The sequence below is a fragment of the Brienomyrus brachyistius genome, chromosome 15 (genome assembly GCF_023856365.1).
Source record: "Brienomyrus brachyistius isolate T26 chromosome 15, BBRACH_0.4, whole genome shotgun sequence".
NCBI lineage: Eukaryota > Metazoa > Chordata > Actinopteri > Osteoglossiformes > Mormyridae > Brienomyrus > Brienomyrus brachyistius.
The window spans coordinates 3,301,889-3,327,762 of NC_064547.1; the positions used below are offsets into that span (position 1 = coordinate 3,301,889).

General features: G+C 48.0%; 1 protein-coding gene across 7 annotated transcripts in view; it reads right to left on the minus strand.

Annotated features, from left to right (window-relative positions):
- The window catches only part of ptprsa (protein tyrosine phosphatase receptor type Sa), a 161,480-nt gene that overhangs the window by 14,657 nt on the left and 120,949 nt on the right, over window positions 1–25,874 (minus strand). Inside the window, exons 13-27 of one of the 7 annotated variants that reach the window (XM_048976249.1) lie at window positions 24,964–25,157; window positions 24,196–24,222; window positions 22,812–22,929; window positions 19,169–19,762; window positions 18,209–18,303; window positions 17,467–17,720; window positions 17,062–17,149; window positions 15,958–16,185; window positions 15,472–15,632; window positions 14,914–14,928; window positions 14,498–14,613; window positions 10,618–10,665; window positions 5,117–5,214; window positions 3,507–3,630; window positions 1,355–1,530 (exon numbers count right to left, since the gene is read on the minus strand). In XM_048976249.1, the coding sequence (XP_048832206.1) occupies window positions 1,355–1,530; window positions 3,507–3,630; window positions 5,117–5,214; window positions 10,618–10,665; window positions 14,498–14,613; window positions 14,914–14,928; window positions 15,472–15,632; window positions 15,958–16,185; window positions 17,062–17,149; window positions 17,467–17,720; window positions 18,209–18,303; window positions 19,169–19,762; window positions 22,812–22,929; window positions 24,196–24,222; window positions 24,964–25,157 (2,336 nt within the window). The remainder of the gene's footprint in view (window positions 1–1,354; window positions 1,531–3,506; window positions 3,631–5,116; window positions 5,215–10,617; window positions 10,666–14,497; window positions 14,614–14,913; window positions 14,929–15,471; window positions 15,633–15,957; window positions 16,186–17,061; window positions 17,150–17,466; window positions 17,721–18,208; window positions 18,304–19,168; window positions 19,763–22,811; window positions 22,930–24,195; window positions 24,223–24,963; window positions 25,158–25,874) is intronic. The other 6 variants (XM_048976250.1, XM_048976251.1, XM_048976254.1 and 3 more) reach the window with 6 other exon arrangements.

Consider the following 25,874-nt stretch of genomic DNA (forward strand, 5'->3'; position numbering starts at 1 on the left):
TGGGTGACATCACATGTGAGAGGTCAGGGGATCCCGCCTTGGCGGCGGTCTGCCTCCCGGGGGCATGTTGAGAGAAAGCAGGAGTAATAAGCCTGAAGGCATGCCCAGTTTCACTTGCCGTCATAAACCTGCTGCCCCCCCAACGACGGTGATCGATCAAACTGCCATGACGTTTCTCACGCCTGTGTGTGGCCCAAACCCATCGCCAAAGGGCAGCGTGACGCGCAGAACTGCTGTCAAAGTCACACAGCAGGATGGGTGGGGTGAGAAAGACGTGGGACGCCCCCCCCCACTTAACACCAGCTCCAGCCAGATCCTCGGCATCACAGCACCTGAGAGAAATCGCCCTCGGGCGCAGGCTAGTATGTGGCTGACTAGAGGGCCGTGGCTTTTCCGGTAAAAACGTACTTATCACCAAACTCACCGTGTGGCTTTGACTGTGAAGGAAAAACAGCCCAGCAGCTTCTGCTCACGTTTCGGCTGAATTTATAAAAGCTTTTGTTTAAATTACTTTTTCCTGTTTTCCAACTAGTAAGCATTCAACTGACAAAATGAATTTGTGCTGATTTAACCTTAGTGACTGCATAGGAACTGGGGGATGTGTCCTCCCCAATATTTAATTTGGCTTCAGTCATTACCCCCAATAAATAGACTTTTGTATTTAAATTATTAAGTCGTGCCCCACATACCAAACTCTCACCCTTATTTTTAATTAAAAATGGATTTATTCAGATTAAAACTCAGTCTTTTGCCTTGTCATGCCTATAAAAAGCCACCCAGACAGGGTAGCTGAGCAGTCAGCGGCAGACTCCCGTTACGCTACCAGTCACAAGTGAGATTTTCCAAATTCCATGTTACTCCCGTAACATTTACTGAAAATACACTCAGTATTCTTTGCTAAAAAATAAATTTACAGTATGTTCACCATTTGAGCAGGAAAATGTCATTAATCGAAGTAGCCTCCTCTATCAGTTATAACAGCAGAGAAAATGTGAGACATTCTTTCTGCAAGGGACATTAAATACTGCTCTGGTTAATGGGATGAAAGTTAACTAGCGCATTTAGAGTTAACGGACAGCCTAGAATTTGATGATGCTGTCACCACACAGCCAGTTAATAGGATGTCAGACATGTTACATACTGGTTAAAGGAAACTTGTTTTTTTGCTTATATTTTCATTTAGAGATGATCAACTTTGCAAAGCTTAAAAAGCATAAAAAATCTGCAGATTATGAAATAAATGGAAAAGTGGTAAAAATCCGTCATGTGCAAAGACTTTTGACTGGTAGTGTACGATTCCTACAGAGCCACCATCCTGTGACCGCACGAGTGTTCCTGCGACAGAGGCTCTCACCCGCGACTTCTCCTCCAGCCGCGTCATCATGACCACGGTGGCGGCCCGCTGTTCCCACACCATCCTCCAGAAGTCGCCGAAGGTCTCAGGAAGTGGGCCCTGCGTGGCGATGTAGGCGTTCTGCTTGCGGTAACCGTCGATGTAGTTGGCATTGATGTAATCGCTCCCTGTTATGCCTGGATGAGGGTTAGAAATAAGAGCAGACAGGTTCACGGTCCAGGCATGAAGCGACCTGCGCCCAATCCTCACATGAAACACTCTCCCGGGTAATTTGGAGCCCGAAAAAATGTAAAAAAAAAAACAAAAGACGAACGGCCAGTTGTGATGAGCACCATATCTGCCACCTCCTGGGGCCTGTGCAACTGAAATACTGAAATCCATCACTTAAATAATCCCTCAAAAAAAAAAAAATCAGGCCATTTCATTGGTTCTCTCCAGCGGGCGCCGGCGGCGAGGACGCACCTGATTTAAGGCTGAGTACAAACTGTGCTACAAGATGGAATTACGGGGAACTAAAACGTAAATCAGGCCCCAGAATTGGCAGCAGTCTCCTTTCAGCCAATTCCTCTCTTGCTGGATGGCAGCCTGTCGGACTCTGGCTATACTAAATCTCTCCCCTAAGCAGCCCCCTCTGCCAGCCGAAAGAGGAAGACGAGGCAAAAGGGTTTAGGGTGCTGCGGTTCAGGGTGGGGGTGCGGTGGGCTGTGTCTTGACGTGGCATTTCTGGCACGGACAGAAAGCAACGTTTCGGTGGAAGTGGCCTTTGAAAGCGTGCTTCCTGCTGCCAAAGAGAGAGAGAGAGAGGAACGCGCGCGCAGGCCAAGCACTCTGGGCATGCGTGAGGCTTTTGGAAGAGAGTGCTATCCTCCAGGGAAAATGCTTCACCTGAGCTAAAAACAAAGAGGCATTCAAGAGAGCTTATCAATAGGCCCAGAATTAAAAAATTGTGAAAATTAGCACTCAGGGGGGAAAAATGGCTTTAAAACAGTCCATGGACTGCTGTTTTGTTCTTTAGTCATAGTTTAATGAACAGGGGACAGTGCCGCGTATGAATTATTCCAGCACCGTGACTAATGGCAGAAATCACTGCACTGTAAAATTAAAATTTCAGATTTAATTAATTTACCATGCAAATTTCGTGATCATTTCATCTTGTTTGTTATTACTGATATGTTCAGTCAAGCCATTGCAAATGGTCGACATAAACTCAAAATCCATCCATCCATCCATTTTCCAAACCGCTTATCCTACTGGGTCGCGGGGGGTCCGGAGCCTATCCCGGAAGCAATGGGCACGAGGCAGGGAACAACCCAGGATGGGGGGCCAGCCCATCGCAGGGCACACTCACACACCATTCACACACACATGCACACATCCATCCATTTTCCAAACCGCTTATCCTACTGGTAAACTCAAAATAACTCAAATAAAATTAAATCCATCCATTCGCCCATTTTCCAAATCCGCCTGTCCTACGCAGGGCTGTGGCGGGTCCACAACCTGTCCCGGACACTAGGAGCAAAGCAGGGAACAAGCAAGGAACAAACAAGGACCGGGTGCCACCCATCGCAAATAAAATACTTTAGATCACGGGTTCTCAAACTTTTTGATCAAAGTTCTGCATCAGATTTTAGTCCGAAGTCCGGAACAATTTGCAATAACAAAGCGGTATTTCACAAACTTCGATAAAATAACTAACTTTTGATACAGACATCATTATATAACAAAAATTGGGAATATTTTAATGCTCGCCGATCGTTTCGACTCTCTATCATAGGGGGGTGAGGATGGGGGGGGATTATAATGAGCGATGTACGTGTGAAGTTTGGTGGTTCTACATTGTATTTTTTGTACTTCAAACCACATTAAGCCTTTTTAACCATATTAACCATATTGATTCATAAGCTGCATCATTGACTGAGCCCAGGTTATCTCGTGGTTCGATCTGCTTCTGAACTGTTGTCTGGAATTTGAGAATCCCTGCTTCAGATTTAATATTGACGCAAGAAAAAGGACTCAGGAATTCAGAAGGGAAAAGGGCTATCAGTGCACCTAGTTTCTAGTTAAGGGGAGCTACCAAGCCAGAGCAATTTAAGTAATGATCATACAAGGCCACAGGGCAGCCAGGAGGAAGAGAATGTGCGGGTCTCACCTTCGATAGGCGAGAGGATGACGCGGGAGTGGTCGTAGGCGATGACGTTGGCGTAGCGGTTCTTCGGTTTGTTCACTTCCAGGTTGGAGTGCTCCCAGGTGAACTGCTGGCCAGGATCGATGGACTGCGAGGGCAGGGGTGGCGGGGGGGGGGGGCAGGTCAGCGGGCAGGGACAAAAACAGCCAAATATCTCTGCCTGCTCAGTGTTTGCTATAATCAAGATCTAGTCGCCGTTTCAAATATTCAAGTCCAACTGCGCATTGGCTAATCTGGACTGCTAAAATGGCCATAAAATATGGGGGGGGGGATTCCATAGTGATAAAGGCAGCAAGATCTTCCCTGGGGGAGGAGTTGAAATAAGCCAGCCGACCAGTGCTAGCATGACTAATGTGGCCGTGCTCCGAATATAAGAATTGTGAATAAATATTCCATTTGCTCATTGGTGTAATTTAGTATTGCATTAAGATCCGGAGCCGCTCTCTGCCGGCGTCGCTCCCTAGGATGCAGCTTGAAGGATTCTTTCATTTAGGGTCCAGCGCCATGTGCAGGAAGGGCTCAATAAACCACAATACGCTCTCTCCTGTATGAACAGTTTATACAGTGTCATTAATCTAAAATAACAGTGCACGGATTCCCCTTTCATCATCCGATTGCCCCCTCGCCCAGTTCTCAGCACTCATATCTCCAATATTCTCTGTACCACCACCCCCCACCTCCCCCAACCCCTCGCCTGGCCGGTATGCGCAGCAGAGGGACCGACCTGCTCGTAAACAGGTGCCGTTCCCGAAACTGGCTCAGGCAGACGGCGAAGGGTGGGTTACATAACAAGCACCCCCCCCCCCCAGCGAGGACTGGATAATCACAGACACGCAGGCACATCGTCCTCTGTTCTAAGAAATGCGCCGTTCCGGAACCCGCTCCCGCCAGCCCCCCGTCCGTCCTGAAGTCTCTGCGCTTCTTTGCTACTTGGCTCCGGTCGCAGTCAATCAAAGAGCCGCGTCTGGCGGGGAGGAGCGGCAGACAAGTGCCGACTCACGGCGCATCCAAACTGGTCTTTCGGGCCAGTTAATGAGCGGGCCGGGTCCTGTGCCTTCATATCTTGCTGGGAAGCAAGGCGCATCCCCTACGCAGGGCCCCGCCATAATCGTGTGTATTTTTCAACAACATTCATTTATTAACTTCTTACCCAGAAGAGGCTCCTTCTTCCACTAGGATGCAGCTCTCAAGTCCAAACTAATCAGGCCCGCTAATCTCCCCCTTGTGTGGCGCCTGTGTGTGTGTTTAATCAAACTGATTTAGGGCCAGGAGGGAAAAGATTTTGTGGTATGTAAATGAGGGCTGATTCAGCAGGCAGCATTGGTAATCAGCAGCTGCTTGGCTTATAACCGCAGCAGTTAAGGCGCATGGAAATTCATGAGACGCCAAAGCACAGGGGCAAAACCGTTACCACCGTGCAGCATTGCGCGCCTCTCGGACCTGACCTGAGGGAAACTGTGAGATGATCGCTTCTCTGCAAGGACTGGGATGGCTATTTGTGGATCTGGGGATTTCCTGCTCCAGTGAAACGCTCCCCCTGGTGTTTTTCCTGACTCTGGCCGCGCCCCCCTCACCTCGTACTCCTGAGAGAGCTTCAGGTTGTCGTTGGCCTTCAGCAGCTCTGTGTGCTCCGCCAGCTCGGTGATGGCGATCGGTGGGTGGTTCATCATGCCTGCCAATCAGGCGGAGGGAGCCACGGCCAATGAGGAGCGGGGTGACAAAGAGAGAAGAGCAGGCTTTGAAATATGTGTGAATGGTGGATTTGGTGGCGGTGGGCATGGGCGGGGGGGGGGGCGGGGGGTACGGAACGAGCAGCGGACCGGGACACAGAGAAAGCCCGTAGGAGCACAGTGATACATGTACATAGTCTGCACAGCTGTGATGGATGGTGCTGGGAGATGATCTATGATCAGGCCAGGACTCGGGAGTCTCACTCGCCGCACCCACTGCTCCCCGGCACTGCCGTGCACACAGCACATGGCGTACAAATCCAGGGGAAATAAAGGAGGGGGGTCGGAGGGGAGAACAGCCCCCAGACCAATTACCGGGCAACTCTGGAGAGACGTGACTTTTAATGGCCATTCAGCAATGACACAGCCTCAAGAATTTTGACTTCCAAATAATAAAAAGGAAAATTACAAAAACTATACTTCATAGTGCCAGGACGGGAGAAATCAAACTCCTTCTTGTCATTAAATGAAAAATAAATCTTTCCCCTCTACAGAAAAGCGGCAACAAGCCTAATGACTGTAGCAACAGTACAGAATACTTCCACATTTATGTGGAGAGAGGTCTAGTACACGTTTAATCATACAGGAAATTAAAATGTAGTTGAACTGCTATTTTTTACAGATTCACTGATTAATAACTGACTAGTAATCCCTGTCTTTTTGCTGAACAACTATCTCCAGACAATGTTCCAGCCCTCTCACCAACACGGCTGAAATCCTCAGTCAACTATAGCTCAGTCAGAAGTGATGCCAATGGAGGCACTGTGAGCTTTCAGCATCTCTCTGCCTCATCCTGCATCTGACGTCGCCCCCTGCGGCAGAGTGGCGAGTTCAGTGGGGCTTTGCGAGGCCTGGCCTGGGGTTAGGAGGGGTGGGGACACATGGCGGGGGGCGGAGCTGCGAGGAGAAGCATGACATCACTAGGGATGCACACGCCATCTCCTCGCTCGCTTTACTCTCCAACCAAACAGTGGGAGGGCACTGGAATGGACATCTCTCCCCACTCCCCTTGCGTGGCTCAAACAGACATTTCGGGAGGCCATTCCTGACATCCATCTTGTAAAGGGAACCAAACCTTTGTGGGACTGTCACTACAAGACTACAGTCGCCCATGTTTAAAGTATTAAACTATTCAAGCAATGAAGAACTTTAGGCTATTTGCACCCTTACCAGTTACAGAAAGTTAGGGGCTGTCTCATGTATTTGCATAAAATAAAAACAAATGGCTGATTACCCTTAATATTCTGCATTGACACCAGCAAAGCCCCTCACAGGAGCTGGACATATATGGCTTATTTTTAGTTGGCTTTCAATTTCAGTTATTTTTTACTTATAGTTTTTAACGTTAAAGTTTTTAGTTTTTGGCGCATGTGCGACACGTCCATGGTTGACTCAGATCCTGCAGTGACAGGGACCACTGCACCTAAATGTCTCTACTAATGTGGGAAGTTTCTCCTTAAAGATGTCATATTCTCATGTACCCATTTCCACAATCATTTTCTCAATACTTCACTATATGTAATTAAGCATGCTAAACGGGTATAATTAAATTAGCTATGTCCAATTTCCCCTTCAGTCAATGTCCTCATTGTCTAAATGTCATCTGGATCTTATTACATTTTGCTAAATCAATGACTCGGGCCTTTAGTTCCCCTCTATCAAAGAAATTCTAATAAATAAAGATAATTGTCAAATTAGAGGAGCAATGTTACTTAAACCCTAAAACAGGAGGGAAAATTACAGGAAATGTCATTTGAAAGACGCGGCTGAATCGAGGAGCAGTGATCTGGCCACTGAAGACGGCAACTGAATCCAGCCACTGCGTCGTGAGCAGAAGCACATCAATGTTAAAAAGGTAAAGCACCAATATTCACACTTTTACCATACAAATCACAAATAAACACATTTCTCTATCATTGGTAGATGGAATAATCCTTAAGAATGGAATAATCCTTTACGGACCTGACCAGCAAAAAGAGGGGAACCTGATTTATTTCTGCTGTACATTTCTGTGGGACAGATCAGCTGAATAAACACATTTATACACGATTATTATCATTAGATAATAAATAAATGGAACAAACTAAGCGAGATCTGTCCTGCTATGAGAGGAAACCCAGATCTATTTGTCATCCATGCTTCCGTGAGCAAAGATCCGATGCACACAGAGTTCCAGGGTCCTGCCATAATCGGGTCACGGCCACTAATTAAGCCTTAATTAAGTTCCTATTTACATACGACACTTTGCTTATGAGATCCAGTCAAAGCTTTACTGTCTGAGATGTAGTTGTACTGTTCCTTGTCCTCTGTCTTACTTGGTTTCCCTGCAGCCCGCCCGCTGTGGTGTTTACCATATCTGTCCTTGGCTCGGATACCTGCCCGGCCTTCCAGGTCCCGTTCCCCGCCTGTCTGACGTTGACTCCTGCCAGCCCTTCCTGTTTCTATAGTGTGGCTATGCTCTTTAGCTAGCCGTCCGCTGGTGGTAGGCTGGTGCTCGGGCAAAAGCGGCAGCCCACTGCTAAAATCGGAACGCGGCATGGTCAGGGACCAGATGGTGCAATCGAAATGACCGAACCATGTTACGTAACCTAAACAACTCTGCTCAGATTTCTGAAAAATAAGGATCGCTAGCTCTCTCTCATTAATCCAGGCGGTATCACCAAGGGAATGTACCCCGCTCTGAATAGACTAGCTCAGCATTCATACTTGTGTGGCCTGTCCTCTCCTTGATGGAATTAGGACCACTTAAGTAACCTACTGTTTGCCATATATTCATGCTTTGGTAACACTTTACTTGATGGGTCACAAATAACATAGTATCATGTGATTACTTATGTATTAATTAAACACAAACTAAGCCTTAGTTACATCTCGATCTCATGTCACTTTATCATTAATGCGATGTTATATCTCAAGCAGTTACTGTATTTAATATACCTGTTAATTCTTTAAACATTTGTGAGCTACTGAAGGAACAAGTCATGAATAACACAAGTGAAATACTGATCTCATGTTAGTTCATCATTAATGAATCGTGATGCATCTTTTATCTCAAGTAGAGACTATATTTGTTCATGATTTGTACCTCAGTAATAACCGGATTACTATTATTTACTATTAAATACTTAGTACTATTATACTAAGTATTTGCACCCCATCAAGCAGTTTTACCAATGAGCACTTAAATGAAATAAGAAAAAATGTTGTGGATTGTGACAACAGAAAGGTCCAAAACATGTGCATGTAGCTAATGGATGCAAGATGTAAATACGCATCATATACATGTATGTATGAGAATGTGTTTGGTGTAAGAAATATAGCAATTAAATCTCCATGCTTTGAACAAGGAACAGGCCACACCTTCGTTCTAAAATCTGTACATTTATAAACTTATGCTGGTTTGCATGGTGTCACATGAGGATACTGTGTGAGAAGGAAACTCCACTGACGAATTCCTGTGAGGAAAAGGGAGGTAAGACATCAACAGGCAGCCGATGGCGAGACCCTTCGCAGCATCAAGGCTGCGGGCTCCTGTCTGGCTTTGTCTGTCCCTCTCGCTCCCCCTAGCCTCCTTCCACATTCCGAAGACGTGCCATTCAGCCGAGCGGGTGCAAAAGCCAAACCTCCCCAGTGAGAACTGAAAGTAATGCGTGTACATCAGCGAGCGGCGCTGGGAATGTGAGGAGCAGAGTCAAAACGCTGCACACACCAAGACACAAGCGGCACAACTTCCCAAAAGCTTGAATGTAACTCAAAGAGCTTAGGGGACAAAAACAGCAATTCATGGAAGTACTATCATACGCTGACTTAAACTGAGCTGCTGCGACGCGATTCTGTGTCAGGAATTAAGCAGGATAATTAATTTTCCATGTGTTTCCATTTTTAAATCACTGCTTGTATTTTATATTTCTAATTTCACTCAGTTGATTGATTAGCTAGAAGCATGAATTGTTTTGGAGCGTAAAATAAAAGTCAATGATATACACATTTCAAAACAGTTACCTGCAATAACTAAGGCATGCTCACCTGCCTGAAGAAATTCTCAGATCAAAATGTTCTCAAGTAGATAAAAATAATTATAAATAGAAATCTGGAGGTGACAGGACTCTAAAGATCAACTCCGTCTCCTCTCATCCACAGTAAGTATCTGTCCATATGACACACACAATTCCAAAAACACTCTTCCTGCTCAGGCCGCCATCCATCTAACTCTTCCCAGCTAATCTCCTCTCTTCTCTTCTTTGTTCGCACCTACCCCAGGCCAGTATTTCCCACTTTGGTTTCCCTATCAGAACCAGTGTCTTCCAGTAAAATGTTATATGAATTTCAAATGCAAATATACCTCTCACTGAATTAATTCCACTGCATAAAACACAACTTGATCTATTTCATACCACAAGGCAGCTTATCCTAGTATTATGACGCTCCTCTGTTCATTTTCAGCTCTGTATAATGTGTACATCCACATAATTAGTTTCACTCGGTTATGTTCTATTGCAGTAAGTGACAAGACAGTCTGTTGTACTGAGCAACTTCCCTCGTCCTGATTCTCTCACAGCGTGCTGAGCGTATTTACTCGAAAGACATTCAAAATCACACTGCTCTGCTCTGCCACACACAACTGCATACTAAACTGCTTCAAGGACATGTCTGTCACTGGAGAGCTTCCTTTCCAAAGCGAAGCTGTTCTGCTCCCTGAAATTCAGCAAGCTCACCAAGTGCAGGGGAAAAGGAACCTGAATCTGCTCGCTCACATTTCTGATACTCCGGTTGGGTCTGGCGCCGCTCGGAATTAATGATTTCCTTTGATAGCTTTTTAAGCTCTGAAGGTGCATTTATGTATTTATTTACATATAAAACAGTGTCTGGGAAACCTACATTTTCTTGTTTTCTTTTCATTGGAGAGAAGCTACAAAATGTCAGCCCATTGTTTACTGTTGGTTTAATTAATTCTGCTCGTTATCTCTGCCTCCACAAAGACCCCATCATTTCAGATTGGAACGAGAGTAGGGAGAGGAGTGTGAATGGGGGGGGGGGGGGACAGGAGGTCTGTAAAACCGACCATCTCTACATCAGCTGTGATTGCAGAGGCTACAGTGACTTAATGAGCAGGCAGCAGCTCGCGAGAACACAGCAATGCAGATACAAATCAAAAGGGGAAAAAAAGAGCAATGCACAATGTCACAAAGTAAATTAAATTAGTGCTGAATGCAAAAGTAATTAGAAATGTATGTTATGTAACAGAAAATTAACAAAAGAAAACAAAACAGTTGAAAAGTTGGGACAGTACAAATAAAAATTACAATCAAAAAAGACAAACAAGAACTGTATAGGTCAGAACTAACTTTCATAGTCAAAATCGACTTCGCTTAGAGGGCTGCTCAGACCAGAATCTGTGAGGGACAGCAAACATAAAAACAATGAAAGCACCTAAAACACTGATGGTGACGACAGAACCGAAAAAAGACCAAATGATATTGAAATAAAGGCCAGCATAGCTCAGGAGACACACAAATGAAACAAAATGCACCGTTCACCTTATGCACATTTCATTCATTGTTGTTTTTTAACAACGCGGTTCACATTTATCCAAAATGACTGTTTGCGTTTCCTTTCTTCCTCCCAGCTGAAGCTGAAGCATTATTGGGCAGAGGTTCGGGGCCAGTCTGCGCAGTGTGAGCACGGGAGCACAGGATGGCACAGGAAAGTAGGCCACACAGCGGCTGCACCCTGTCCGTCCCACCGGGCAATCAGAGCCCTGCCTTCGCTCTCTGCTTTCAGTCCCGGCGAGGGCCTTTCTGCAAGACCCTGGCCTCGACCTCAGTAATTACGAGTGTTGGGCGAGCTTTTCATAAATGCGGGGAGGGTGCAAGCAAATTACGGAGGAAGTTGGAAAATGGGAAGATCAGGCTTCGTGTGCGGAACCACAGGGGCTGAGAGGGTTAAAAGTAGAACTGAATGATGAAAAGCCGTATTTCTGCCAAAAACGCTCACAGAAATCTAGGACAGATTCGGTGACTTATGTCTGTCTGTCACCCAGAAGCGAAATGGTGCTGGGAACAGTCAGAATCATCGCTGGTTTGCAAGAAACAGGGATAAAGGAGCGTTATTTATAGACTAGAAAACAGCTCAGGAAAAACAGGGAGGCACAGTCAGGAAATCTGCAAGTATTCAGGCTGACAACACAGAATTCGTGTCATTAATGTCCAAAAAATTAAGCATTCGAACGTGCATTTAAGTTCACTTAAACCTGCTTGCCGGTCAAGGCAAACTAGTTTACGTCTCCATATCTATTACTGTTTTCACGTTAACGGGAAGCTCAGGAGAAGGTTGCCAAAAATATCAGTTTTCCGCTTTATGACAGTTTAACAAAATGAACTGTCAGATGTCAGAAGGCGCGGTCGACAGGAGCTGACGAGAGCCAAAGCGAAATCCATAACAAGAGGCTGGATGTACAGAAAATATAAGCTCACAGGGGGATTGACCTTCTGAGGGAATCCACCGGACAAAATGAGACTTGACTGGAAAGCAGAGTAATCTCCATACATCAATTTAAAAGTGTGCGGCTCAACTTCTCCTGTCAACCACTCTCTTCCATTGGGTAAAATCACACTATTAGGTGTGGATGGGACAGGGGATTTCTGCAGGTAGCTGTTTCTAAAATCAGCCACGTTTCTTGTGGCAGAAGATATTGCCTCCCTTCTGGAGCCAGTGGGGCTTATTTTACTCCCCCCCCCCCAAGAGAGATAATGGGGAAGGATGCAGACCAGTCTTGTCTTCCACTTCCGAGTCCAACATGGAGGTGATGTTCAGGTGGACAAGACGCTGTGTTCAAAAAGTCGTGGGTTCAAAACCCGTAGTGGGCAGCATGATGTCACCCACCTTGGGGGCCCTGAGCAGGACCCCTAACCCCACTGTTAAGGGCCTGGCTCACCCTGCCTTCTCAGATAAAAGCGTCTGCTAAACAAGTAAATGCCTCCACCGTCATGGCAACAGGGACCCCAGCTGCTGGCAATTTACAAGCACATCATTTCACCGTTAATTCTTCTTGTCCTTTTCGGGTACCACTTCAAAAGCCTTCTCAAATTGAACAGAACATCACATTCAGAGGTTCTTAATGAGAGGGGGATGTGCTCGATGGATCGCGTCAATGAAGACGTGGAGTCTTCCCTCACTGGACTGTGACAAGGAGTATTTGAAGATGGGGCGGGTTTACAAATCTTCCGAGTTAAGATAGTCATCCGTCACTGGGGGCAGTGGGTGGGATTCCGATGAAGAGTAGGGGATCCTGGGTGCTTTGGGAGGCCGGTTGTGAGGGAGGGGAGTTCTCCGAAGTGTACGGAGGGGTCTCCCTGACTGGCAGACAGATTCAACGAGCCTCACGGCAATAAGAAACCTTGAAATGAAATTCGATGAGGGCACGTGCAGCCAAGGACTCGAGCCAGCACCCTACCGACTTGTAATCACGGCGGGTTAAGGAATCAGACGAGGTGGATGTGAGGCTCTAGGGACAATGGGCACATGGAGACGAGCCGGTGGTGCACGCTCACTGCAGAACACGGACGCCCGCGAGCTGGCACGCCCAGCGAGTACGGAAGCACCATATGTTAGGGCTTCTCGGGCGCATGATCTTGCGTGAGGAGCCCGGGGCCGCACGAGTGATGGCTGCTATTAGCCGTCGCTAGCGTCCGCCGCCGCCATTAATTTGGATAAAATGTCCGCTTTGGTGACGATCTCCAAGTGAACAGATAACGACCCCCCACGTTTCAGCAGAGGTGCGGCAGTGGGAGCCGAGCTCTTTATTAATATGGGGGTGCGAAGCGCGTTTAAATAGGGGCTTGTTAAGGTGCATAAAGTAAAAGGAGGGAGATGAATAGGGGCCTGGCTAATTTCGCTGCCATCATCACAGCTGTTAAGAATACAGATGGCCAATCAAGCGGCTGATTTTCGGGCACCAGTTGGCTGCCGTAACCTGGCCTGACCCGGCCACGGCGCAGGCTCGCTCACATCCCACGCTGCAGGCTCGCTCACATCCCACGCTGCAGGCTCGCTCACATCCCTGATTTTTCTTTCTTCATTCTCGTCGCGGTGGGCGTCTTTTGGCTGGTTTATAATATGGCCGCTCTCCGCACGGCTCTAGGGATTATGGGCTTTGAAATGAAGAGTCTTTTGATGGACTGGAGACGGGAGACAGATGGGAGAGACGCGCAGGGAGAGGAGCCTGACAGACAGAAAGACGGGAGGGAGGAGGGTGGCGGAGAGATGACGGACTGATTTACAAGCCAAAGACAGAGAAAAAACGGGAGCAGGACGGGTTCGCCGTCGTGAGTCCGACAGATGCTGAGGGTAGATTTCAGCAGGGGGATCCCAGCTGGACATCAAGGCATCTGAAAAATGTACGGTGTTTGCTTTCCTCTAAGAAGCTTCATTTTTACACATTTATCTTAATGTCGTTTTTCCATCCATAGCTGAGATTCCATCGCTGCTTGTCCGAATTAGCTTTCAACATCCAACGCTTGTTTATTATTGCAAAGTAATGACTTAAAAGCTATTGTGGAAATAATTTCTTGCATCATTTATGGGATTAAAAGTTGGCTGCAGTACATATTCAGCTTCATGTAGCATCACATTTATTCAATATCATTCAGTAAAACCTACCAAAACCCCCTTGCTTCCTCCGTTGTGTTTTTTAGAGGTCACTGTTTGCACCTCTCCTAAACCGCAGCCAGTAGGGGTGGTACCATGTCCCCCGTCCCCCAAATACCCGATTCCTCACTTTTCCCAGCAGCGAGTGGCAGTGACAGCTCATCACAAGGAAGAGTGAATTCAGTGCTAACAATCTGAGGGATGAAGGGGAAGGCAGGCAGACAGCAATCGCAGGACGGTTCCCCTGTTTGTCTCGCTGGGTTTGCTGATTGAGGGAATGCAGACTCAGCCTGCCCTTCTGAGAACTCCAATGGGAGAGCACCTCCCTCACGAGGGCTTAGACCAAGCAAGGGCAGTCACGCGCGCGGGAGAGCATGGTACATACATGTCTGTGTGTATGTATGTGTGTGCTTGTGTATCTCTGGGCATATGTGGGTTATTTATAAATTACATTTTTGGGGACGAAATGTCCCCACAATATGATAAAGCCTGCTGTCGCAGCGATTAGGGTTTTGCCCATAGAAATGAATGGAGAATCCTTACGAAGACATGAATGCAAACTTGTGTGTGTGTGTGTACCTGGGGTCTGGAAGTTGATGCGCCTCATCTCCACGGGGTCGGTGGGGTGGTGCGGGGCGATCTCGGCGTTGTTCAGTAGGCATTTGGTTCGCGGCTCTGCGTCTTTCCTCTTGCTGCTTCATGGGGGAACAGAGAAAACAGCGTAAATATCATGAAGCAACGGGCCATTTCATCAGCAGGGCCCTGCTGAGTTTCATCAGGACACGAGAGACAGTAATGAGACGTATAAACATGCTCTACAAATACAGTACTATTCCACATGCTCTACAAATACTCCACATAGCCTTCCACACCAATGACATATAATACATCAGAGGAAAGTGAAAAAATACATCAGGAACACAGTAATTTATTATAGGACCATTCATTTTGGTCCTCATTCTGAAAAGCGACAGTAAAATTCGGCTAAGCCTTACCTGTCAGGTTTACTGCTTCCAAAGAGAGCGTGAGGCCGAAGAGAAAATATGAAAGGAAGGAAACAAAGGAAGGAAGCCAGAAATCAATAAAGAGCATTTTAATTCGCAGGAGAGCAGAGCAGCGCCGGAAAAAGCCTATCTGCATTAGGATCAGCTTGTTGGAGTGCGGAGCCGGCCTGCAGAGACACTAACCGATCCCAGCAAAGAACACGAGCTGGGGGGGGTCAAGGGCAAGTCACGGAAATACAATCTGCAGAACTGGCACTTGGTGTGGGTGATGAGCAGAGAGGCTGCCCCCCCCCCAGGTGGCCAGGAGCAGAGGAGACCTTTTGCCATTAAGGGAGCCTCTTCTTTAGAGATGCCTCCGGAATCCAGCATTCACCCATGCCAAACTTTTTACACATTCCCATGCAGGCCCCTTGGGATCACATATTGACTATAGCTTTCAAATACGAAGAAGTGGAGAGCTCTTTTCTACCAGCCTAAAGGCAGGGACCGGAAATGCGAGCCCTTTGGCTAGGTTGTTGTGAATACTCACAGCGTGTTGTGCATACTCACTTCTTGTAAAGCAGAATGGCAATGACAATACAAATGATGAAGACCACGGCCAGGACGGGCCCCACCACCCAAATCAGCCCGTCCCCTCCCGTGTCTATGGGCCGCGGGTCCACGTCAGGGGCAATGATGCTGTCCGTGTAAGGGCTGGCCACGAACATCCTCTGAACAACGGCAAGATAGGAGACAGAGTGCCATATCAGAGCCATGTCTGATATTTCACGCTTGAGAAGAAGGACCATCAGCCTGGACTCTTTGTCTAGCGAATATATGCAACTGGCCAAATAGTATGAATAACTAGATTATGAATTATTTAGTGTTGTCCACATCCATACTCCGTCCTCTAGGCTCAGTTCCCAGTTTATGATTCATTTTTTCCATCTTTTTTACCCATCTCCTCCTGTTCCTTTACCTACATTAGAAAGCTTGCCCTGATTGGAGTGTGCATCTGTACGTGGGCAGCAAGGAAGAAACGGCTACATCGTTTACCCCGGTAGTGGTGTTCAGCTCCGCCAGAAGGAAGACGATGTACTCCTGCCCGGGTTCGAGGGCCCTGTTCTGGTAGCCATTGTAATCCACCTGGTTACCCAGGGTTAAGGAGCTGGGCATGGCGGTGGGCTTAAAGCAGGCCGCGATGTAGGGCTTGCGTGTGTCCAGCTGCCTCCGGTGCCGGCTGCTGCGACTGTGTGGCGTCTTCTGACCGACGTCCTTCAGCAGCTGAACTCGGCAGGAAAGGAAACAAAATCAACAAAGTTTTTGGGACAACGGAGACGTGTCAGCGCAGCGATTTGGGGCCCCTTTGTGGCCATTCTCTCAGCTTAGTCACCAGCACAGCTACTGGCTACAGGCCAGAATGAATAAGCTGATTTGTTTTTTTTTAAATGCTGAAATGAAATGACACTAATTCTGATGCCAATAGCTCCTGACTGATCACACTGCAAGGTCATCCATTGAGACTAAGCAATCGCCCGAGCGTGATTGGGTAGAGAAATACAATTCTCTGCAGGACATGTCTGAGGGACATTTTTACATTGCCAGTATAAATCCTAATAAATATTTCTGCCCTGAGGAATGACCATGTCGTCACTCCAATTCTACACAGATTTCTTGTTTGGTCTGCTTCAGCTGGCTGTGATGGATCTGCCTCAGCACTCTGTGTGGGGTCTGCCTCAGCTAGCTGTGATGGATCTGCCTCAGCTAGCTGTGATGGATCTGCCTCAGCACTCTGTGTGGGGTCTGCCTCAGCTAGCTGTGATGGATCTGCCTCAGCTAGCTGTGATGGATCTGCCTCAGCACTCTGTGTGGGGTCTGCCTCAGCTAGCTGTGATGGATCTGCCTCAGCACTCTGTGTGGGGTCTGCCTCAGCTAGCTGTGATGGATCTGCCTCAGCTAGCTGTGATGGATCTGCCTCAGCACTCTGTGTGGGGTCTGCCTCAGCTAGCTGTGATGGATCTGCCTCAGCTAGCTGTGATGGATCTGCCTCAGCTCTCTGTGACGGATCTTCCTCAGCTAGCTGTGATGGATCTGCCTCAGCTATCTGTGATGGATCTGCCACCTCCCAGTTTCATCCGCAGACTCCCTTCTCCTGCTCACCTCATCCAGGTCCATCTCGTCGGGGTTCTTTATATTCCTGATTGGCCCGCGGCCCTTCTTCAGTGGAACCACCACCACGTAAATGTTCCTGTGGCCACAACACAGTGATATATATAATATGGTATATGTTTTTTGTAAACAAATGAATGAAGTAATGACTTTTGTTATAAAAACAATACATTTGCATTTTTACTAAATTTAGTGAGCATCCCAAGACTTTCTGTGAGCGCTTCACATCTTGTGTAGATAGTATTTTCAGCTATTGGTATTGGTTAGATGTAACATACAGAATTACAGTTTCACTATAGGGCTGTATCTGTCCCCTGTTAATGCTTTGTCTGTGTGCGGATGTGTGTGTCTCTGTGCAAGTGTACAGTGTGACAGAGGCAGGAGTCCCCATTTGACCTTATCATGTCCTTGGCCTCCAGAGATGGAAACACAATGGAGATCGTGTTGTCTGGCTCGCGGCCGAGATCTATCTCTGGCTTCTTGAGCAGGATGGGCGGGGCGGTTCTGGCCACAACGCGGTGGCGCAGGCCCCCGACATTATCCTCTTGGCAGGTGATCCTGAAGTCGTAGGTGGTGTTGGGCCTCAGGTTTGTGATCAGCACTTTCGTTGCCCTCGCATCTACTTCCATCTTTTGCCGGTTGTACTCCACCTGTTAAGGCACAAAAACCAAATCAGTATCGGAACTGCAGGTTAAAACAAGACGCCGCTCAGCTGGAGGAACCCGCCCTGAGCAAGATGCCCACTTAATGTATGGTGGACAGACAGCTGTAAATAAAGTCATCAAAGAAAATTAACTGTGAAATACAATAAGACCTCATAAAATCCCAGCACACTGAGCAGCGATGGGAGATTTCGAAGATTCATTTATTTCTTTGAGAAAGACACTGTTAGACTCGCTTAAAATGTTGCTGAACATTCAGTTTATTTGGAAAGTTATGTTGACGCAGCACTGCGATGAAAAAGTTTATTAAAAAGAAAGAAACTTCAGATTATCAAGGAACATCTGGGAAATATGCAGAAGTGTTTGATATTGTGCTTTAAATTTAAAGGTGTGTTTTCTGCTGGAAGTCTAATCTGACGCTGCGATCTGTTTGTCTGTAGGGAGTCCTGCCTTCCAGCTTCACCCTCCACACTTACACTGCATCGAAACGGGTGCCGGCTTTCCGGAAACTTCCACATCAACAATACTGTTGTCTTGGTAACGAATTTCACCGTGAAGTTCTTTGGAACATCTGCGGGGAACACAAAAATAGAGAAATTGAGAAAAACAAAAAAAGTTTTTTATTTTGTTTTTTTCACTCTGGAGAAGGAGGTGGGGGGGGTGCGCAGAGAGGAAATATGAAGGTGTTTCGGTTATTGACCCACGAGGATTTCACTGACGTGAGCAGCAGTGACCACTGTGAGGGCAGAAGGGCGGCAGGTTAAACACACGACACACAATTCAGGGACACAGACCCACAGAGAACAGATCCTCACTGCTGCCCCCTAGTGGCAGGGACACTCCAGCATGTTTCCCTACCCAACCCAGATCTAAGTCAGTGCCGGCCCTGCGCCTGTTTTATCTTGCTGGGATGGACCTGGAGACATGAGCTTGGACGGGCGCTACCGACAAGGGCTTTGGCAGGGACAGAGAGTGTACAAAACCCAGCATGCCGGCAGCTCTGAGCAGTGCATCCTGGGATGCCATGCACACCCTGGTGTGAAGAGGGGGAGAAAGAGGAGGCGGGGGGAGGTAGGTGGTATGGGCTTTAAAATGAACCCAAAATAACACAAACAAAGCAATAGACCCTGACTGAGGTGATAAAATGAGAAAGGCCTACCTTGGCGGAGCTACGGGTGCGAGGCGGCCTGACTGCGTGTGCTGCCTGCATCGCTGGCTGTCTGCTCCCCACTTACCTTGGACGTCGCTCCCCACTGGGGCCTACAGCTTACTGACTTTTACCTTTAGGTTAGGGAAGTGAGTGTCCTCAGCAAACTGTCTGCTCGTTCGTATGCCGGTGCTGGTGCTGGGCTTGTTTTCTCTCGTTTTGATTTGTGTTTTTTTTGTTTTTGTTTTGTTTTTGTTTGCTCCCATGAAAAGAAACCAGCAGGCCCTACCTGTCTGAAAGGCTGCGGTCCGGTACCGCGCCGGCAGGCTGTAGGGCCCCGCACCTACTCTGGTGTGTGCACGTATTTTGACGTCGTAGGCGGAGCCGGGACTCAGGCCGCCGATAGTCTGGCTGGTCTCGGTGGCTGGCAGAGTCAGTTCCCGAGGGTTCCAGGCACTACCTGCCTCCCTGTAGGCCACCGTGTATTCCGTGATGGCGCCATTGCGTTCTGCTAGGTCCGGGGGCAGCCAGGAAACCCGCAGAGAGCAGCAGGTAACGTTGGAGCCCTGTATGATGTGCGGGGGGCCATGGGGCGCTGCCTCCGGGATAGCGATTTCCTGCAGAGCCTCCTCTCCGAAGCCAGAGCGGCTCTTGGCCGACAGCCGGAATTCGTAGGTGGCTCCGCGGTTCACTTCGTTCAGCACGTATTCCTGCACCCAGGGCGCAAACTCCAAGACAGTCGGAGGGGTGACGTCCTTGCGGCCAAACTGCAGTCGGTATCCCAGGAGCTCAAGCCCCGGAAATGTGGCGTCCAGGGGCTGCCAGTTCACCAGCACCGTGGTCCCTGCATTGTGCCGGGCGGACAGGCGGGGCGGGCCGGGGACTGTTGGCAGCAACACGAGAAGAGATTTTATTGTGTGAAGCATTTTCTGTTTTACACTTGGAAAGCAATGACCTGTAGCTGTAAAACTTCTGGGCATGACCAGGTAGTGCCCATTCCGGCCCAAAGGGGGTGGGGCACCCCATTAAGTGTCCTCTCAGAGCAGATCAAAGCCCGTTCAGCAGAATGGGTCTGCGATGTGTAGATGTACTTTGAGAAGCACCACACCCCCGACTAAAAAACTGACAGACAAACTCCCTTTGCTCCACACCAGGACCCTGACAATATGCGTTCTAGTCTCCCAATCTCCAAGTTTAGCACTCAACATGAACCTCCGCAGGAGATCTCTGATGGCAGACAGCTGGACTCCCCCACAGTGGCGTGTGACGCCAATGTGTACTAGGGAGCGTGTAGGAGCGAGGGGCAGCAGTGTCCCCCGCAGCGGCCTCTTGCGATCCCATTAGCCTGCTTAGCATCCCAAAGGCACAACACGCTCTGAAGGTGACGTTCTGAGGCAGGTTATTGGCCTGGAGGTGTTGCTACGTGGCAGCGGTCTGATACCGCACAGTTCTGGAGGGCTCAGAGGGTGGCTCGCTAATAAGCAGCACCAGAGTGAGTGCATCTCCGGGACCAGCAGGGGGAGCGGCGGTGAAGGTGACGGGGACGCAGTTTAATCTGCTGCGCTGAATGGAGGTTGGTGGGGGTGAGGATAGTGACCGCCTCCTTGATTAACCCCCACCCTTCCCCCAACAGTACCGCTCTCAATCCCTCCCAGAGGGACCATGGGCACGTTTCCCATCAGCACAGGCATTAATGGCCGCTGTTGACACACGCCGCTGATTGAAATGGGATCGAGTTCCGCGTTTATTTCCCCTTCGTCTGTCGCCTGCCCCGTCCCTGTCTCCGTTCTCCCGCCTGGCGCCTAATTCCCTTCTACCTTCCATGTCTGGCCTCCTCATCTCCAGGGACAGTGAGGTGAAGAGAGGGCTGCTTCACTCAGTGAGAAAGAAAACAGCACATAATAATAACCTTGAACTTTCTGGCGATTAACTTGCTGCAGCGACTTATTGGCAGGGCTTAAAGCGCCACTCCAACCGTGCCGGGCACTACAGAAACGACCCACGGCATTTCCTACCAAATTAATGCCATCAGAGCAAGACCAGAACCTGGAAATTTTAGAGGGCAAATATAATTGAAAATGCTGCCCATATTCATAATTCAGTCATCTGAAGAACAATGTCTGAGGCTTGGCATTTGACAGTAAAGGTCGTGATGATCTATAGCTCCTGGTTTCTGCCCAGTCAAACGAGCCACAGATTCTAAGGCTAATTTTAAATAATCATTACCCATAAATGTTTCACTTAGGTGGCAGGTCCTTGGCAGAGAAGTCAGTGGGTTTCCCAGATACTAAGTACCCTAATTAAAGAGGGAGCAGTCCTGGGGTCTAGGGACTAGCATGGAGTCCAGACGGCATTCTCCCAGAGCGTGCCAGACAGTCCAAGTTCTCCTGATCAGAACTCTCAATGTACTGCCAGCTTGCAATCTGCTCCCAAAAAAGGGAGGGGAGATACCAGTAATGACAGCTGAGGGTAGCGCATGGAGGATTGGGTCTGGGGTGTCACAGGTGGCTCCGGTGTGTGCGTGTGTGTGTAATGCAGCTTAGCCTTCTCCAAATGTAGCTGCAGCAGTGTGGGGACCGCAGTTAACGTGCCTATAAACACTCAATAGGAAGCCGGTCTTATCAATATTGCAAGGCTTCTGCTTAAGTTGTCTGACAGCAGAGCGCTCCGGAAAAGGAGCGTGAAACTGTCTGCAGTGATTACTGGGGCCCGTGGCCAAAGCGCATGCCGACACTGTCACATGAAAGGCCGCACAGCTCTTCACCTAAGTAGGCCTAAGTCACTTTCACGTCATTATTTATTTACTTATTTATTTCGAGCTTAAGCCATTTCTCTGGCGCGGCGGAAAAGGGAAAATGCTCCTTTGAAAGGTGATGTCAACGACCTGGGCGCCTCAGTCACTGTGCCCAGCTACAGGGGAGAGTGACAGGCTGCCTATCCACCATTGTCACACCGTGACACCTGCGATAGGCATACCTGTCAAGCTCAAGCCCCTGTCGGAGGAGGGGGGGGTTAAAGTCTGGAGAAGCACTGAGTCCAAACAGCCCTACATTATATACCTGACAACCTCTTTGAGCCTGGCTTCGAGGGAGCTTCATGCTCGCTGAGTTTTGTAGCGTTCACGCTCGCTGCACTTAGCGTAGGCTGCTGGAAGGCTTAGACTAACCTGAGCTGAAAACTACATTCATCTCCAAGGCCTAAATGTGGTCTAAAAGGACGTTAACCTCAAAGAAGTAAAAAAAAAAACAAAATAAACCCTACAAGACTCCAGCAAGTCAGCACAAGGCCGGTGTTCTCCCCCAAATCCTCCAGGTTCAAACCACAGGGAGATTCTCTTTCTGCTGTTGACGCAACCTTATCTCGTGTAGTCTCTCTCCACCTTCCTGGGTGTCATCACACTAATCACTAAAGTCCATCCTACGCAGGGTGAGCGATTGCGGTGGATTTATGGAAGGATCCATATTGTAATGCCCAATAATGACGACAGACAGGGGTTTCGGTGGTCATTTACAAGACCCAGTGACAGGGACGTTTAATTTCTTCCATTAGCAAGGAGGAAGTGGGCCATTTTGTACCTGGGAACATTTATTGTATGTCTGTACGAGTGAGAAACGGCAGGTTGAGTAATAAGCACCAGCATGAGATGTCACTACATAGTATCCCCTACTCGCTCTACACGTTACACTGACATGTGGAGCAGCGACACACATTACCTTTCCACAGTATTTTGGTTTATGTAAACTATAATGGAAACTATTTGACAGATACCATGCAGTTCTGATGTTAATATTCAGTGCTCCCTAAATTATTACCTGTAATGTCTGTGCTTTGCTTTTTCTGGTGTGCACACAGAACATAAGTGAAAGGAGCGCAGTGCTTGCTCACGCCTGCATGCCAGGAGCTAGCTCCCCTGCTAACGTCACGTCGCTGACCTGCGCCCTTCGTCACCACCAGCTTGGGCTTGCTCCGTATTCCATCTCCTTTAGTGGTGTAGGCTGCCACAGTTATGGAGTAGGTGGTCTCAGGCTGCAGCCCCCCTATGACCATCTCCTGTGGGCAAAACACGGCACTCAGTAAGTCCTCCGAGCTCCTAATGATCGGCTGTACCTTCAAACCTCTCAGTTAACCCCTTTCCGTGCTCTTTAAACCAAAATTTCTTCTCTTGACCGCCTTCTTGAAGTGGGACGGTGGGGCCGTGGTTCGCACTGTCGCCTTACGCTGCTGGGACCAGGCTTTGAGTCTCTGCCGTGGCTATGTGTGTGTATGTGGAGTTTGCATGTTCTCCCCACGTTGTTGTGGGCTATATTCCACGTACCCCAGATTCCCCCCCACAGTCCAAAAACATGCCGAGGTTAAGTGCAGTTGCCAAATTGCCTGTAGATGTGTGAGTGTGCCCTGTGATGGGTTGGCGCCCCATCTTGGGTTGTTCCCTGTGGTGTGCCTATCGGCTCTGGACCCCTGCGACCCAGAATAGGACACGCAGTTTCAGGAAATGGGCCATGTTTGTGCATTTTTACCTTGTGTATCAGTCTTTGTTAACATTATTATGGGTTATTGCCCTTACAGGCATTTTTCCTACAAAAGGGCTCTAATGAAAACACAGAGATACAGGGTCATGTTGAGCTGACAATGGGGACTGAACATTGCTGGTGTCTTGTGTAAAATCCAGCATGCGACACCACGGAGAGAGTGGTCATCTGAAAGTCATACAAAATGTGAAAAAACGGAGCCCACAAAATGGTTTACCCACATGTAAACATCTCAAGAGCTAATATGTTCTTGGAAAAGGCAAACTGAATTTTTCATTCATAAAGTGTGCATTACAACAGAACCAAATATCATGCATGTGAAAATATTGATAGCAAGAGTCAACATAATGGTAAAAAATGACTATAGCTGCTTGTTGTAGTGTCCAAACTCGCCACCAGGGGCGCACACTCACACTGAAAGCTACATGGTTATGAACAGAGGGAAAGCAGTCAGAGACAGATCGCAGCCAAGGCACAAGCGAGCGTAGGTATTGCATCACCCTGCATCATTCCTCACTGCCAATGTGCATTATTTGCTGGGAGCTACTGAAGGGGATAAGACCCAGGTCGGCACTTAGCTCTTTGTGCTGGGCCATGAACAGCCGCTTCTCTAGGCCTGAACGTTAAAGCATGTCAGTAGAGATCACTGAACAAATGCGCCATAATTGGACGTGATAATGTTAATGAATGGGATTACTGCGGAAACCTCACTCTCGTCCGTAAATACGAGCGGTGATGCAATATGCAGCGGCAATGGCGGAGAACAGGGGGGGCACTCTGTACTCACATATTCAGCTGTATCGTCTGTTTCCCACTAACCCCCCCCCAGAGGAAGAGCATGAGGGAGATGAAAAAGAAGGGAGAGAAAGCAGAGGGTGAGACAGGCTGCCAGGGGAAATTAATCAGGAGCAGCAAAACAGGTATTATTGCAACATAGCAGAAAGAACAGCACAGGAAGCCCTGCAACCCTTCATTCAAGAAAAGCAAGAATATGGGAGGGAAGCCTCTCGTTTGCTAGTCAAACATCTACTCAGAAGCAGAAACGCAGGCCAAAGGAGGCAAACGAAGAATCGGAGGATGCAAAAACATCACTAATAAAGTTTTAACGTGTCTAAAATGTTACATAAAGGTGTGTTGCTTTGAATGTACAAATAGGATACAGTCAATTTCCTTTAAATCCGGTGACCACAAAACTTCCAATGAGAGCACTGACGCTTCCACTCGTAGGGAAGAAAAAGTCAAAATTTATGGTGACATTTTACATGTTTTAAATTTCTGGGTTTCGTTCCAGTGCATGAGTGAACAGTATGCTTTGCTGGTGCCTTCGAGTGCCGAGTGTCTCAGTGATTCCTTATTTTGGAGGAAATTCATAGTGTTGATAGAAGGCAACAGGAAGCAGGAATGAGGAAATATCGTCAGCCTGTGCTTATCAGGCACGCAGCAGCTAACGTCTAGCTGTGTGTTTGACGTCCTCTAAAACGGACACCGCTCGGGGGTGTCGCGTTGGCGCTGAGAGCCGCCGGGTCCTGCAGGGCTTGCGGGCGTGGCGGCTCACCTGGGCGTCCGCGAGCATGACGTCCCTGATGAGCGGCGGTCCGCGAGATTCCCGGTTCTCCACACGCACGTAGTGCACCTGATATCCGCGGATCTGGCCGTGCTGCCGCCCGGAGGGCAGAGAGCGCCACGACACCCTGAGCGCTGTGGAGTTGAGGGCCTCCACCTCCACGCGGCGAGGTGGGGCCCCCGGCACTGTGGGGAGAGAAAAGCGCCCCCTAGCTGTCACATAGGCAAAATGGCACACAAACAATGTGCAGAGAGCTTTAGTTAATCACAAAGTCTTAGTTACATACTGATCTCATACTAATTCATCACTATTGAATCGTGATGCATGTTTTATCCTATGCAGTTACTACATATTTGCTACTACATCTATTAATTCTGTAAACCTTTAATTAATTATGTAAACTACTAAAGGAACTGACAACTGAAGGAACAAGTCATGAATAACACAAGTGAAATATTGATCTCATATTTGTTCATCATTAATGAATGATGATGCATCTTTTATGTCAAGTAGTGGCTATAGTTGTTCACGATTTGTTCATGTTACTGACATATATTACTAAATGCCGAGACAAAACTGAGGAGAAAACTTCCAAAACTCACTCAGTCCACGAGAAAATTTCTGTGGAACTGTTGAGTTTTGGTAATTTACAGAAAGGTCTTTTTTGTTGGATTACATGAGGACTGGTTCACTGGGAGTGGAGTTGCTAACTGTCCTGTTCATTATGGGATCGTCTCATCTATAAATAGAATGCCATCTATTGAGCCCGAAATACATGGGAGTTATCCTGTATTTTTCTACACATTTCGGTCCCCCTCCCACCCCTTGGCAAACTCAGTAGCGGGGGAGCTCTCTTCCCCCATTACTCCCCATCATGTTAAATATCTTTACGACATGAGTCG